Source organism: Syngnathus typhle, linkage group LG12 (genome assembly GCF_033458585.1).
Source record: "Syngnathus typhle isolate RoL2023-S1 ecotype Sweden linkage group LG12, RoL_Styp_1.0, whole genome shotgun sequence".
NCBI lineage: Eukaryota > Metazoa > Chordata > Actinopteri > Syngnathiformes > Syngnathidae > Syngnathus > Syngnathus typhle.
Window position 1 is genome coordinate 9245130 of NC_083749.1, and position 14635 is coordinate 9259764.

At 39.5% G+C, this 14635-nt stretch overlaps 2 protein-coding genes across 6 annotated transcripts in view; both read right to left on the reverse strand.

Moving 5' to 3' along the window:
* Positions 1-2510, reverse strand: part of shroom3 (shroom family member 3) — a 57231-nt gene extending 54721 nt beyond the window's left edge. For 2 of the 5 annotated variants that reach the window (XM_061294162.1, XM_061294159.1), the window contains exon 1: positions 1889-2507. In XM_061294162.1, the coding sequence (XP_061150146.1) occupies positions 1889-2080 (192 nt within the window). In that variant the 5' untranslated portion in view covers positions 2081-2507. Of the gene's footprint in view, positions 1-1888 lie in introns of all 5 variants that reach the window. The other 3 variants (XM_061294161.1, XM_061294160.1, XM_061294165.1) reach the window with 2 other exon arrangements.
* A 4532-nt stretch (positions 2511-7042) lies between these two features.
* LOC133163710 (uncharacterized) lies at positions 7043-14560 on the reverse strand. The gene is made up of 7 exons (XM_061293876.1): positions 14416-14560; positions 12619-12738; positions 12159-12521; positions 10841-10954; positions 9586-10155; positions 8820-8936; positions 7043-8597 (listed from the first exon to the last, which is right to left on the reverse strand). The coding sequence occupies exons 1-7, from the start codon at positions 14495-14497 to the stop codon at positions 7981-7983; spliced, it is 1983 nt and encodes a 660-aa protein (XP_061149860.1). The 5' UTR covers positions 14498-14560; the 3' UTR covers positions 7043-7980.
* Positions 14561-14635: the final 75 nt, after the last annotated feature.

The following is a 14635-nucleotide window of genomic DNA, read 5'->3' on the forward strand; positions in this document are numbered from 1 at the left end:
TGGGTGTCGTTGTATGGCTTTTGCTTTAAATAATAGTTTGAACTTGTGTTTGTAGAAGTAGTGACCAAATGTTAGTGACTAATTGTTCCCGAGCCAACATTACAATATCCGAATTTGAATACATTCATGTTATTTCCTGTCTCTATGGGAAAAATGCCACAGTGCGTGATGTATAGTTGTACCAAGAATTCTAGAAGCACAATATTAACTTTTTGAAAGTAAGAATGTGATTTTAAAATGTCTGTGCTACTCAAAGATTCATTTGCGTCATGTTGAGAACCAAGAACAATGAAATGAAATTTTGTAGTGAGATACAAACCTAATTTCTGCAAGTCACAATTCATGATACCTAGTAAGATAATATGCTCTGAAAAGTCTAACAGTGAAGTGTGTTCTTTGAGAGGCTCTCAACACTCCATACCGTGTTTTGCAACAAAAAACAAACAGAAGTTATCAGTATTGGTGGCAACATAAGATGGCTGGCTTCTGGCTTCAACCAAAAGAGGCCAATTGTGATGTACGGTGCATTTGATGAGAGTGGGAAGTTGGACTTTTATGACATTCAACTAGGCAAAAACACCCATTTGAACTGGGAGCTTTGAGCAAACTTCATATATTAATTGTACTGACTGTGAATAGATGCCGTTATCCACCAGCATGAAGTTATTTGGCGAAATGAATGAAATGCTTTGAAGATACAACATTTTGATTGTACCTATTTAATTTAAGGACATTCTAAAGAAAGTTTGCTGGAAGTTAAAATGCGTTGTGATAAATGACAACAAAAATCAGAATCAGCCATCTTTGTTGTTGACATTCGCCCAAAACTGTTTGATGTCGAAAATGGGAAAATTCAAGTGGGATAATTCTGACTTTCAACCTTCTGCATTTGAGGAAGGTGGAAAGTCTTTTTCCCAACTTTCAAACCATTTTAGTTCAAAGCTTTTCTCATTGGAAGGACGAAAAGTCTTTTCGCAAATGCAACATTAGTCCATGGCTAATGCTCCATTAGTTCAAGTAGCAGTTCTTTGAAGGTTTTCTAATTAAATAAAATATATGTTCTTACTGCTTCCTCAGCTATGACGTTTCACATTATATGTTACCTCAAGGCTATTGGACTATTTCTATGAATGCGGATACATTGTTTAATATGAACATTTAAATATACATTGTTTATTGTATTAGTATTGCAGAAAAAATCAATCGGGGATGACAAATTAACAGCTTGAAGACTCCAAAGTGATGATAGTCTCCCATTTCTTGACAGCAAGAGAGTCAGAACAGGTGCTATGGAATATTGTTTAAAGTGTGTTTTTATTAATCGAACTCTGTTTTGATATGGGTAGGGGTTTAAAAAAAAAAAAAAAAAAAAGGTCTAGATCGCAGTTGCCAAAATCAAGTCCCAAGGACCAGATACGGCCCACCACATCATTTTATGTGGCCCGGAACGCAAACTGTATGTCAACTTCATGTGTCAATGGTAAAATTCCAAATTGTCTTCACTTTAAAAAAAAAAATAGAGATATTGCTAGCAATTTTTGTTATTATCGTCTTTTCAAAATATTTGAACCGTTTTTACTAGCCTCTGATTTCAAAACTAGTTATCCATTTGATGTGTTGCCTATACACTGTATATAGTACGAGACTATGAGTTGTTCATATATTTATGTATTTAGGTTCACAGTCATAATTGCGCTCCCCAGAAAACTATGAATATTATTTGACCTGGGAAAAAACATGAGTTTGACACTATTAGTAGATCTCTTCAGCTATCTTGGTGCAACGTGCACCTGGAGCATAAGCTATTGTACCTGTTGCTCTACTATCAAATTACTAGCAAATGAAAAATTTCAACATTCTTTGAAACCATTGACATTAGTGCGTGTACCTTGGAGATGATGAGAGGCTCTCCATGCTCCAGGCCACCCTGAAGCGTAAAGCCCCACGGCGCTCCACCCTGCAGCTGGGCCTTCACAAGCGCCCACCCGCCTCTTCTTCCTCCGCCAGCTGCCTGCTGGAGCACCGCCCGGCCACTGTCCATGCGCGGAAAGGAAGCGCTCCTACCGGGCTCACCGGTCATCGGTCCGGCTGCGACCGGGCGGACCGCGGGGGGAACAGGCTGACGAAAATAGTGTTGTCCTTCACAAGTACATGACCGTCGATTATTTACAGGTCCTGGTCGAGGAAAAGCAAAGGAGGAGGTATCTGAGCACCGCGTTGAAAAGTGCACAGTGCATTCCTGAAGCGAAAAGTGTGGCGAAAGGTCCGGTAAAACAACACCAGGTCACTCCCTGGCAAATCGAATTTAAAATAGTAAGGGAAAAAGTTTGAAAGATCACTCAATGGAGGAACGGATCACACGTCAAGATCTGCAGAGGTTAGATCAAATTTGTCTAAACAGAAATTCAATCCGCTCTTCCTCCCTTTCTCAGTGTGTCTCTGTCTCTCTTCCGAAAGTTTAGCATCACAAAAGAGTTTGGTGCGACTCACTGAGCAAAGAGAAAGGGAGGGAGGAAGAGAGGGGGGCAGAGAGAGAGAGAGAGAGAGAGAGAGAGAGAGAGAGAGAGAGAGAGAGAGAGAGAGAGAGAGAGGTGGGGATAAATGAAAGGACACCGAAATGTGTGACGTAACGAGAAAAAATGGGAATTGATTGATTCTGACGAAATTCGATTTCCGCATATGACGGTGTGAACGTAGGAGACAAACAAACAGAAACAAAAGAGCAATGATTTGGATTTATATCCACATATGAGATTGAGTGAAAGTACATTCAAGGCCCTATTAATTCGGATATGTTTATATTTTTTTCCACGTAATTAATTAATTATTCCATTTGGCTTTTTATTTTTTGGCTGTCACATCTTGTGTCCTAACATTTTGAACTGGATGTTGTTTGTTTATGTATGACTCTGTAGCACTTTGTTTCTATGTGTATCAGAAAGAAAGATTTCCAAAGGGTAGTGAATTTGGGACTACAAGGCTTAATTTCCAAAAGTGGTTTTATGCTTACATTCATTAGAATTGAAGAGACAGTGTCGGAATTTTCTCAATGTTCATTAATTGAAAAAAAAAATTCAATAATATGCGAAAAATGAAGTATCACATCAATGCACATTTTTTTTATATCAACGTAGTTGTCTAATTATATTAGATGGGTCGTGCCTCCCCATACAGGAGGCTGACAGGTTTCACAGCCGTCTTCCTGCATTGGACATCCTTCCATGTCTGTACTGCTTGTCCCCACGGGGGTCGCGGGCGTACCACCCTGAACTGGTTGTCAGCCAATCGCAGGGCACACAGAGACAAACAACCATTCACACTTGCACTTACCTATGAGCAATTTGGAGTGCTGAAGCACTACCAGGCACGATTTTGGGATGTGGGAGGAAACCGGAGTTCCCAGGGAAAACCCACACAGGCCCGGGGAGAACATGCAAAGTCCACACAGGGAGGGCCAGGGATGGAATCGAACCCAAACCTCTGAACTGTGAAGTGGACTTGCTAACCAGTGCTGCGCCGTGCTGCCCGCATCGGACATCCAAAGAAGACATTTAGGGAATCACATATTTGCTAGATCAATGACTACAGCATGTGTAATAAATGCAATGCGCTTACTTCGTTACGTGAGAAAAACTGTGTCATTGACATAACATTTTGCATGCACCTGTGCTGAATAAATTGGTGGTAGTTTTGCGAAGTGTGGATTCTCTGAAGCATTGTAGTGCGATTGCAATTGTTGTGTTTTGTCCAAGTTGTCCGTCGTTGAGCGAGGAAAACAAAGATGTGCAGTAATAGTTGGTTCTTTATTTGCAAGATCTTCGGTTGTTTTACGCCAGTCAGTACACAATGCACTTCAGCGGATGAAACAACAATGCCCTAGTTCCGGTCAGAAGGCTTTATAGTGTCCACAAGCAGGAAAATGGAAGAGAAGAAAAGAAAGGGGAAAAGAAGGAAAAACCAATCCTCATAAGGCAGACATTTATTCTGTTATCTCCTGAATGTCCTGTTATCTACTGAATGTTTTGTGCCTTATGTGTATTACCAGCTCTATGTGCTGTGTCTGTGCTCTGATGGAGCAACTATGTTTGTATGAATTAATTCGAGTATTAACACATTGATTGATATGATAAAGTATATAAGTTTGTGTAAACTAATACGAGTATGTACACATTGCTTTTACTCCCTCCTCACAATAAAATGCACACACTTCAAACTTTGGTCCTCGCATTTTATTAGTTCACCACTAGATGTAAAGCTGTATCTGGGATGTGGGGCCAGTGGGGGCCATCATTCTATAGGCTACATGTTAATTAAGTTTTTTTCATGTTTTTAATTCAATTCATTTTCAATTTCACCATATTAGGACCCACAACACCCCTTTTGCATCGCAGTTCTCTTCCCGTGTCTAAAGTTGGTAGATACCTTTCCATGTTCAAAGAGCTCCAGGGAGCCGCTAGGGGCATGCTAAAGAGCCGCATGCGGCTCTGGAGCCGCGGGTTGCCGACCCTCGCTCTAAACCAGGGGTGGGCAAACTACGGCCCGCGGGCCACATCCGGCCCACGGGACCGTTTAATCCGGCCCGCCAACCCTGAACAAATTGTATTATTAAACTTTTTTTTTTTTTGTCATTTTGCCTGCAATGACTGCGTTTTCCCAGTAGATGGCGAAGCGCTCGCCTGCGCATTTACTACCGGAAGCCGTGTCAGAAAGCTCGGTGCACACTCACAAGTGCGTCTACGTACTCAGTAGTACGGACTTGGCGCACTCTCGCTCTATTCGTATCAGTCCCGAATTTAGAGCGTGGGCTTTGACGACAGCATTCTTATAATTCGCGCGCTGAGCTTTCAGATGCAGTTTTGCGCTAAAGCCACCCACAAACCTTCCCCTGGAATCCTTCCATTAAAATGAGTGGCCCGAAAAAAAGGAGTGCCGAGTGTTTAAAAAAGAGTGGCCAATTTGGCTCGACGTACGCGACGTGACGTTCAGCCACATCAACATCAACCCGTCACAGATCAAGGTAAACGGACCAACACCTCGGATCTCGCCTAAGAATTGCCACAACAAATTTTACTCCAGACTATGACGCACTAGCAAAAAAGGGACACCAACAACACTGTTCCCACTGAAAATGAACGGGAGGCTCTCAAGTTTATTGTAAAAAAATGCATTTTGAATATGATTTGTACACATAGCAGGGATTGAAACTAGCGACCATTCTCATTTTCAAACAATGCAGGATGCTCAAGGACATTGATGCACCACCTATTTGCGACTAATCTTAACCTGTAAAGTTCTTAAGGCTTACTTTAAGCAAGTGTTTCCCGTTTCCTCACCTCTGTTACCAGGTGTTTGCGAGTTAAAACTCTGCTCTGATTTTCAGATACCCCTCACCGTGTTGCTGTTTTGATTAGTTTATTTGGATGTATGCTTTCACCGATTCTTCAAGATGATATATTTGGTCAGAATGTTTGCCGTTTGATGTGATCTCATGAGATAAACATCTTTCATTAATCTGACCTGCAGGCATTGAAGTGATGGAGATTGTTATTCATAATAACAGTGTCGTATTTTATGAGAATCACTGATAGCAGTTTTTTAGTGATTTTTTTTTTTTTTAATGCTGTTAATAAATGCTTTTGTTTTCAAAAAACTTGTTTGGAATATCCATGCTTTACTACCTACTAAAGGCCAAGATCTTTTATGCAATGACCTTTACAAGTCGCTTATATGACTTCACACAACGCCTACGTCCATCTGCTCCTGGTCCGGCCCTCCGGTCCAAATTTAGAACCCAGTTCGGCCCGCGAGTCAAAAAGTTTGCCCACCCCTGCTCTAAACGCATCTGTAATAATTACAATTGAAGAGGCCCTCCGGGAAAAGTCCCGACTATCCCGATTAGCCAGCACGCCACACATGGCCACCCTGTGGTTCCGCTTGTAGTTCGAACTGGACATTTTGATTCTTGAGAGCGGAATAAATAAAACACACAAGCGGCCATATTGTTGCTGATCATGGCTCTTTGATTGACAACATTTGACAATTTTCTCCAAACAAGTCATTTATTATTATTATTATTATTATTATTATTATTATTATTATTATTATTATTAGTGAACATTTTGTCAGCAGTTGGCCTTTTGTGTCCGACGATTTCCTTCCAAGTAAAGGCACTACAATACAGTCCACTACATGTCGACATCCCCATCTAGAGGCGGAAAATGTCACACTCTTTCCAGTCATTGTGGCCCAACGTTTTTTTTACATAAATATCTTCATGATTCTGACAATAATTTAATTTAAAAATGTGAAACATCAGTGGATTCAAAGTTGTTTTCACAAAAGCAAATCGATGCATATGTTCAAAGTTTATATCCAATTGAGAGTTTATGTTGAAAATGTGATGACCCACAATGTTGCTTTAGACATTTCTACATTGCACGTATAGTTACGACGAATAACTAAAATAATAATAATAATTTCTTTTGAAGTTAGAACGTGTTATTCCCATATCTAAATGAACATGTGTGTCAAACTACAAATACGCAACCCATTTCTGTAACACATTGGAGTTTTGTAATTGAGAATTGATGACAAGCAAAAAAAAAATAAGAAAAACATCTCTGGCCACAAATATCTGTTCCAAAGACACTTAACATTTAAAAACACACTTATACAAGCACAGTATATCTGATGAAGCTGCCCTGACAGTCACTAAGTGAGACCATCTAATGAAATGTAGTTACTGTAATTATAATAAGGCACTAAGGTTAGTAATAAACATGTGCAAATGCGAAAATGTCTTCATAATGAGCAAATAACAAACATGCATTGCCACCCGGACCTGTTTCACAAATTAAACATTAATTGCTGAAAACTTATCAATAAAAAAAAAGCCTATTTCTGCCATAGGATTCTTTACACAGATACACTGTAGATATAAAAAAAATGACACTCCCATCTGTAAAAGGGAAACATTGGCTGCAAATATATGGTAGTAGGCCTGTAACTACTGAATATTTTTAGAATCGATTACTCCATTGACTAATCTGACACTTTTATTTGCATTAGTGCATTAAAAACATATTTCACAGATTACTCTTTATTAATCAATTGTCTTCTTATTTAGTATTATTTAGTGATTAAAAACAAGTAAACAACAGTGAAGCGATCTCACAAGACGGACTGATGGCCATTATTTTCCCAAGTGAAAGCATACGTATGTTTGCAAACATCTTATTCTAATTAAACACAAAAGATGAATCAGCCTGCTTTTATGAAAAACTAGAGAATTCAAATATTATTTTTGGGAGCCTGAAGTCAGAAGATTTGGACAATCTTCAGTTAAAAAAAAAATTGAAACGATTACAGTAATTGCAACAGAAACCTTTATTTTCTTACCATTGTTACATTGAAACCAAAGGACAAAACTTGTTTTCAGGCCCAAGCATTTGTTTAACAAAGTAAAAACTTTCTCCCAGATAACTACAGTAAAATAATAATTTTGATCATCAATAAAAAGTACGTACTATATAGTGCGCCTCTGCGGCTTGACCCCGCTCTGTAGTGTTTTTTTCATCTGAAGCCATAAGACAATGAATGCACTGTAATAAAAAAAATCCGTGATGCAGCAAGGCCGTGAAAGGTGAATTGTGATATAGCAATCGACTGTACTCGATTATTAAAATAGGAGCCGATTAATTTGATCGATTAATTTTGACACATCTATATGGTAGTAACACATACATAGTTTGTGGGGAATTTGCGCTACCTAGCGGCTACTTGGCCAGTTGTGTGATAAAACGTTAAAAACTGTGTTCATGCTAAGGGGCTTTTAACATCTTTTCAATTACGTTCAAGAAGCTATCGTGCACATTGCACATGAGCTGCTCTTCTCCTGCTTGAGTGGAAATTATGAGGGCAACACAATTCTTACACAGGACCACCCGCCGGGATTGAGGTTCAAATCTTTCTTGGGCCGGCTTAAACATCCTCCGACATGTTGTGGATTGTCTCAATAATCTTCATCTTCATTCGCTTCACTTTGTCCGGCGGTGCCTCAATAAGACACTCCTCCACATACTTCAGGAAACCAGCATGTGGTGAATTTATCTGACTTTGGTAGAATTTCTTCATGAAGTCCAGCACCTCAATGGCGGCAGGTGGCTGCTGTTGGTTCACGCGTTTGTGCCCCAAGACGCCGCAGTCGGGCTGAGATGAGGATAATGAGGATGAGGACGAGGACATTGGGTGTTGGGGGTCCAGTGGAAGAGGTGAAGGTGGAGATTCAAGTGTCTTTATTTTGCTAGCTGTATGATTGGTAGTTTCAAGTGAGTCGTGGCACTGTTGGGATGAGGAAGTGAGAGGGGCTTGGTTGTCGGGAGGATGGAGGCTGATGTCCACTGGTTGTTCAAAGGGAACGTCTTCAGGCTGTTGCTGCTCCTCGTCACAAGAGTCACAGAGGAACATGAGCTCTCTGTAGTGTTTCCACTTGGGTACATAAAAGTCTTCAGAACCACAGATCTTGTTAGAGTTCACTGCCTTATGTTCACGTTGAAAGATGGTTCGCAGGTTTCTAAACTTTGTCTTGATGTCTTCCACTAGGGAAAGAAATAACAAATCAAATTAGACAAGCCCAAAGCTGCCCATTGAAAATAACGTAGGGTCGCGCTGCTCGATTATGAAAAAATCATTAATAAAATTATTTTGGTAATGATTGAAATCAATTATTCAAATGATTGGTAATTATTTTGACAACAAAATATAATAATAATTATTTTGATTGTGATAACAGTGGTTCATGTTTCTTCATGTGATATTACCTGTAAAGGGGAGCTGTTCATTGGAGGAGAGTAAGACGCTCAATGTCTCCAACAGACTCTGTCTCATTAACTTGTTCTTGTACCTCACTGACTTATAGTTCCACAAACAGTCATGCTCTGGAAATGAAGGCAAAACAAACAGCTTCAGAATTGATTTGGAACTTTTTGTTTTTCAATCAAATGTCCATTTATAATTTTTAAACTCATAACACATACTCTTCTCATACATTAATGTCAGCTAATAAATTTGTCTCAATATTAGGAATACTTGCACGCACTATGATGAGATCTGTTTAGAAAATAAATATATCTGCCATTCTGTTTTGATTGACACACTCAAGAGACGTTATTTAAACAATACTTACACTAAACGCACTTTATATTTGTTGTTCTGGATCACTGTGAAATTGGTTTGGTCTATTTAAATTGCTAGATTAGTAATATATTATATTATATAAATGTATAATATTCAAAACACCACTCAGCCCTCGACAAACCACCATAAACTACAATTTCAAACACAAAGTGTGAGTTTGAACACTTGATTTTTTCCTTTTGCCTCAGTAGAAACTCATTTGTGAAATTGTAAATTATTCACAGATTACGACTGATCATAATCAAAAACATGCGTTGTATGTTTTTAATGTGTGTATAAGAAAAAAGAAACAATTGCCCCAGAATAAAACTGCATGATGATTTACTACAAAAAGTAAACGTTCAAGACGCAAACATCAATGTATGCCATAAATGACTGTGATTTACATACCGGAGTAAAATGAGATGAGCTGATGAACTTTACTTTCATTCCACTGGCAGCGGGAGTTAGAAACCAGCCCACATTCTAGTTTAACTGGACTGAATTGCAAAATCTTTCTGGGGAGCTGTTTTGTACTAGGTTTGCTATCCAATGGTGAACTGGATCGTGAATTAGGGCTTGTGGAAACAGGTTTTTGGTTCTGTGGTTCAAGGTAATCTGGAGCTGCAGCAACCATTTGGAGGTTGGCAGTGGTATTGGTGTAGGCATCCGTGTGTTTAATGGCAAAAGAAGTGAAAGTGTTGCTGTCATTGTTAGTTTGAGTGGCGCATGAGGAGTTGCCCGTGGTGGACAATGCTAACTGGTTTCCACACTCCAGCACTTTTGCTTCCTGTGGTGTCACTTCCTGCAAATTGTCCGGGCTCTCTTCATCTTTGCACCACTCGCAGAGGAACAGCAGCCGCTGGTAATGCTTCCATTTGGAATGGTAATGCTTATCAGATGTCTCGCTCACTTGGACCACTTTGTATTCACGGTTAAAAACTGTCCGAAGATTCTTGAACTTGCATTTTATATCTTCAACTGCAAGGCAGAAGTAAAACAATTGGGAAAAATTCAAATTGTTGTTTACACTTGAAAATACCAGAACGTTTTGCCACTAAAGTCTGCTTCCTTGCTTTTGAAAGACCAAAGGTTTTTAGAATGTTCTCCTAAGACAGAGGTGTCAAACTCTTTTTTTTCACGGGCTGCATTATAGTCATAGCTTCTTTCGGAGGGCCATTATGAATGTCAACCCAAATAAATGTATGAGCACCTCATATAATATACAGTAAAAGCTACAAAACTGACAAATAACTCATTTTCAAATCTGATGAGTAAAAACTGGTCAAATACTTAAAAAAAAAAAAAAGATTAAAAGTGAAGACAATTTGCAATTCTAGTAATGACACACGAATTTGATGCACAATTTGTCTTCGCGGGCCACATAAAATGATGTGGCGGGCCATATCTGCCTTGAGTTTGACACCAGTGTCCTAAGATATTTCATGATACACCAGTACCTCGACCTATAGTAGGGATGCTCAATTATGAAAACACCATTAATCATGATTATTTGGGTAATATTTGAAATCAGGATTATGCAAACAATGATATAAACAAAATTGTAAAAAAATAAAATAAAATTAAGACAAGTGAAATGCTGTAATTATAAAAGTTATTTTTGGACAAACCAAAATTGATAAAATGCCAATGTCAAGAGACTCACTTGAGAAAGACGAAGTCTGGTCGGACAACCGTCTCCTGAGAATCTTCAGAAGTTTCAATCGGAGGAGCCGATTGTTGTGGTTTTTAGACTTCTTGTTCCACAAGCAGCTGTGCGCTGCATAAATACACAGATGTAGTTCATGCAACTAGGAAACATGCGGCCAGTCTAAAATTGCACGCCTTGTTGTGTTTGTTACGTCCCCAAGTGAGTAGGCTATTAGCTAGGTGGGGATACCGCTCAATTTTAAACACCTACACCATATTAGAAGTAGATTGTGGCGTCATTTAAAAGCTCTTTCAAGGTCCTACAACAAAACGGTTACAAGGCTTAAACATTGTGATGGGCACTTTAATCATTTTTTGATAAATGAAAATGTATTTCCATTTGTAACTCACCAATAACATTGCAGGATTCATCATTTTTTAAGGCTTGACTAACAGTATAAAGACACAAAATTTGAAATAATCATGATTGAAATTTGAAAAATATACAGAGGCAGTGCCAGTGTAGGTACCTCATCTACTCGGGTGTTCAGGGTGCTAACACATTTTTGCAAAAAAAAAAAAAATGAACAGTTCTAAAAACAATTCTAGAAAACTTTATTTATGGTGTACGGTCTGGGTTTATCTATTGGACCAAGTTAGTTTATTATTTATGTTTGGAAAAAAAGTACATTGTTATTGTGACATTATTTTTAATCAGGCAATCTTCTACCATCCACTCAAAATGTCTAACAAACATCCACGCAGCTGTGGTTGCAAATTTTATACTTTCAAAAGCATTAATAAATCAAATAATCACTGACTGTGGTTTTTCCAAGTTTTCTTTGTAAAAATTAGTATGAACTACTATCCCATTTCCGCAAACCACACCAACCACAATTAAACGTCGCCGTACTGTCCTTCCAGCCAATCATATACCGTGATGTCATCAAAAATGTTCGGAAGTGTTAGGACCCCGAACGGATCTGAACACCTGAGTAGATCACCGGTTCTGGCAGGGCCACCACAACATGGCCACAAATTAAAAGGCTCCATGTCGCACCAAAATATGTGCTATCTCTGATTAGCTGATAGTCGGTTAGTCTATATCATTTAAGAGTTTTAAAACAAAAATATTTTATATACTCGTCTTATTTTTCGGCCATTTCCAACTACGTCTATTCTGCATTAATCTCTCAGGACTACTTTGCTTTGACAGACTAAAAAAATAATGAATCTGCTTTTTTAGCCTTTTCATAGGCTTTGATAATTTCCTATCAGTTATGTGTTGATTAACTCAAAAGGAAATAGTTGAAATGCAATTTGATTTTGCCTACCTGCATAGAAATCAATGAGCTCACGTTCTTTCTCTTCTGTCCAAAATGATTTAGCTACCATGTTTGAGAGGATGTAAGATGACGACGAGGTAGTTGTGGTGGAGGTTTCAGGAGGAAGGATGGAGATGATAAGTCCTGGGTTGGTGAGAACATGTGGGCTCTCCTGTGAAACAATTAAAGACGACTGCAGTGGGGCATCATTGCAGGCATCCAGGCCTGCAGCCTGTAGGAACATCAGCTGCTGATAGTGCTTCCACTGCGGTACAAACACATCCGGACTGTACAGCTCGCTCGCCTTCACCGCTTTGTACTGCCGTTGAAAGGTGGTACGAAGGTTTTTGAACTTGCTCTTGATGTCTTCCACTGGAGATGGAAAACAGATCAGTATGAGATAGGGGGACGCAGGGGCCAATTTACGCATTCTACGACACGCATTGTAATCAGGAGTATGACTCCATACCTGTAAACGGAGCTGGTGGGGGTTGAGCAGACAGAAGAATTCTTAAATGTTCCAGCATTTTCCATCTCAGCTGTCGATTTTTGTAGCTTTCTAATTTATGGTTCCACAGGCAACTGTTCTCTACAAAAATAAACAAATAGATCTCACTAGTCATCATAATAATCACCAATAGAAAATAGATTTGTTTCTAATCTCAAGAGCCTTAAAGAAGATATCAAGAAGAAGACTTTAAAGAAGATATAATATGCATTTCTTAACAATTCAAAGCAATTTGCTCATGTTTTAATAATCTGGTCAATAGGTCTAAGGATGAATGAGCGAATCAGAGCAGCAGCTTTCCCCCAGTGTAAGACCCTATAAAGGCTGCTTGAATTCTCTTGAACCACCACACCGAAATACACTTGTCTGTAAATGTGCAGATTTGAGTATGTGTAGCACGGGACACATGTATCAAATATGTAATGTTGCTATGCAAGGCACTTTGAATAAAACTCCAGCGCTTAACCTTCTTACAATTACAGTGTGCAGCTGAAGCCCAGGCTCACTGTGCGGGTGTTATTTATTTCCATCCATTTTCTACACCATCACGGGCATGCTGGAGCCTATCCCAGCAGTCATCGGGCAGTCGGCGGGGGACACCCTGAACTGGTTGCCAGCCAATCGCAGGGCACACAGAGACGAACAACCATTCGCACTCGCACGCACATCTAGGGGCAATTTGGAGTGCTCAATTGGCCTACCAAGCATGTTTTTGGGATGTGGGAGGAAACCGGAGTGCCCGGAGAAAACCTACGCGGGCACGGGGAGAACATGCAAACTCCACACAGGAAGGGCTGGAGGTAAAATCGAACCCGCAGCCCCCTAACTGAGGCGGACGTGCTGACCAGTGTCCCACCGAGCCGCTGCATTATTTATTTGTCATGTAAATTCGCCATTTTTTAAGAATGACTAGATTTTCATGGTTAATAACAACTGATGAGTGGTAAATTTTACTTTGCATGCTGTTACATGCATGTACATGTTGACAAATTTGTCTCTTAACTTCATAACGTCAAAGCACTTCAAAGTTAACAAACACCCATTTAAAGGCATCTGAGGTCATTTTGGTAAATAATTTCTCTTGCTCATCATGGAAATTCCACAGCATTGTGAAAACCATAGTTCTTTATGGTGTGGCTTGGATAATTATTGCAGGGCATTTCAGGATGTCTAGTTTAGTTCATTGAAATCTGTATTTCATTCTCATACTTGAAGCAGGAGTTACATTAAAGCTTTTTTTTTCAGTAATTTCTTAGATACTATCAGAGATTAAAATCACTTGATTTTAACAACATTCGGTGTTGCCCTACCCAAAAGGACAAAAATAAATCACTTTCATGTGATTGAAGCCACCTTAGTACATACGTAGGGCTAAAAAAACTAAGTAACGTTTGCTCCCTTGTTTAATTCCAACAATTAAAAGCATGCCTAGAATATAGCATCCATTTCAACTCAACCACTTTATTTCAGAATTCAGAGTTTTGAAACCTGTAGTTTAAAGAATGGAACGTCTTGTTGTCACCAGCGTGTTTTGGCTGCAATGTAAAGCCAACTATCTGCCTGCCTCGGGTTGCAGGTGGCAATTTCTGGGTTAGTTGCTCCTTTTATATGCAACATTGAATCGAAACGAGCAACGGTTCCCAAATAATACAAAACGCACAGTCAAGATCGCGAAAATCGCTATACACTCATCACTGTGACAAAGGGGTATTTGGTGAAGTCAAAAGATTTGAAGATATGGTCATTTACAGCACTTACTGGAGAAGAATGAAATGAGTGTCCTTTCTTTCTCCTCTGTCCAATATCTCTCGGGCGTGAAGCTGATTGGAGAGTCGTCCATATTCGTTGTTGCTGTTTGGTCCCCTTCCTGTTTGACTCCACGATCATGTGATCACCAACGCGAGCTCTGATTGGACGCCAGTGACACGAGGTTAACAGTGTGCACGTTGCCTAGTAGAGGTCTCTCTCTCTCTCTCTC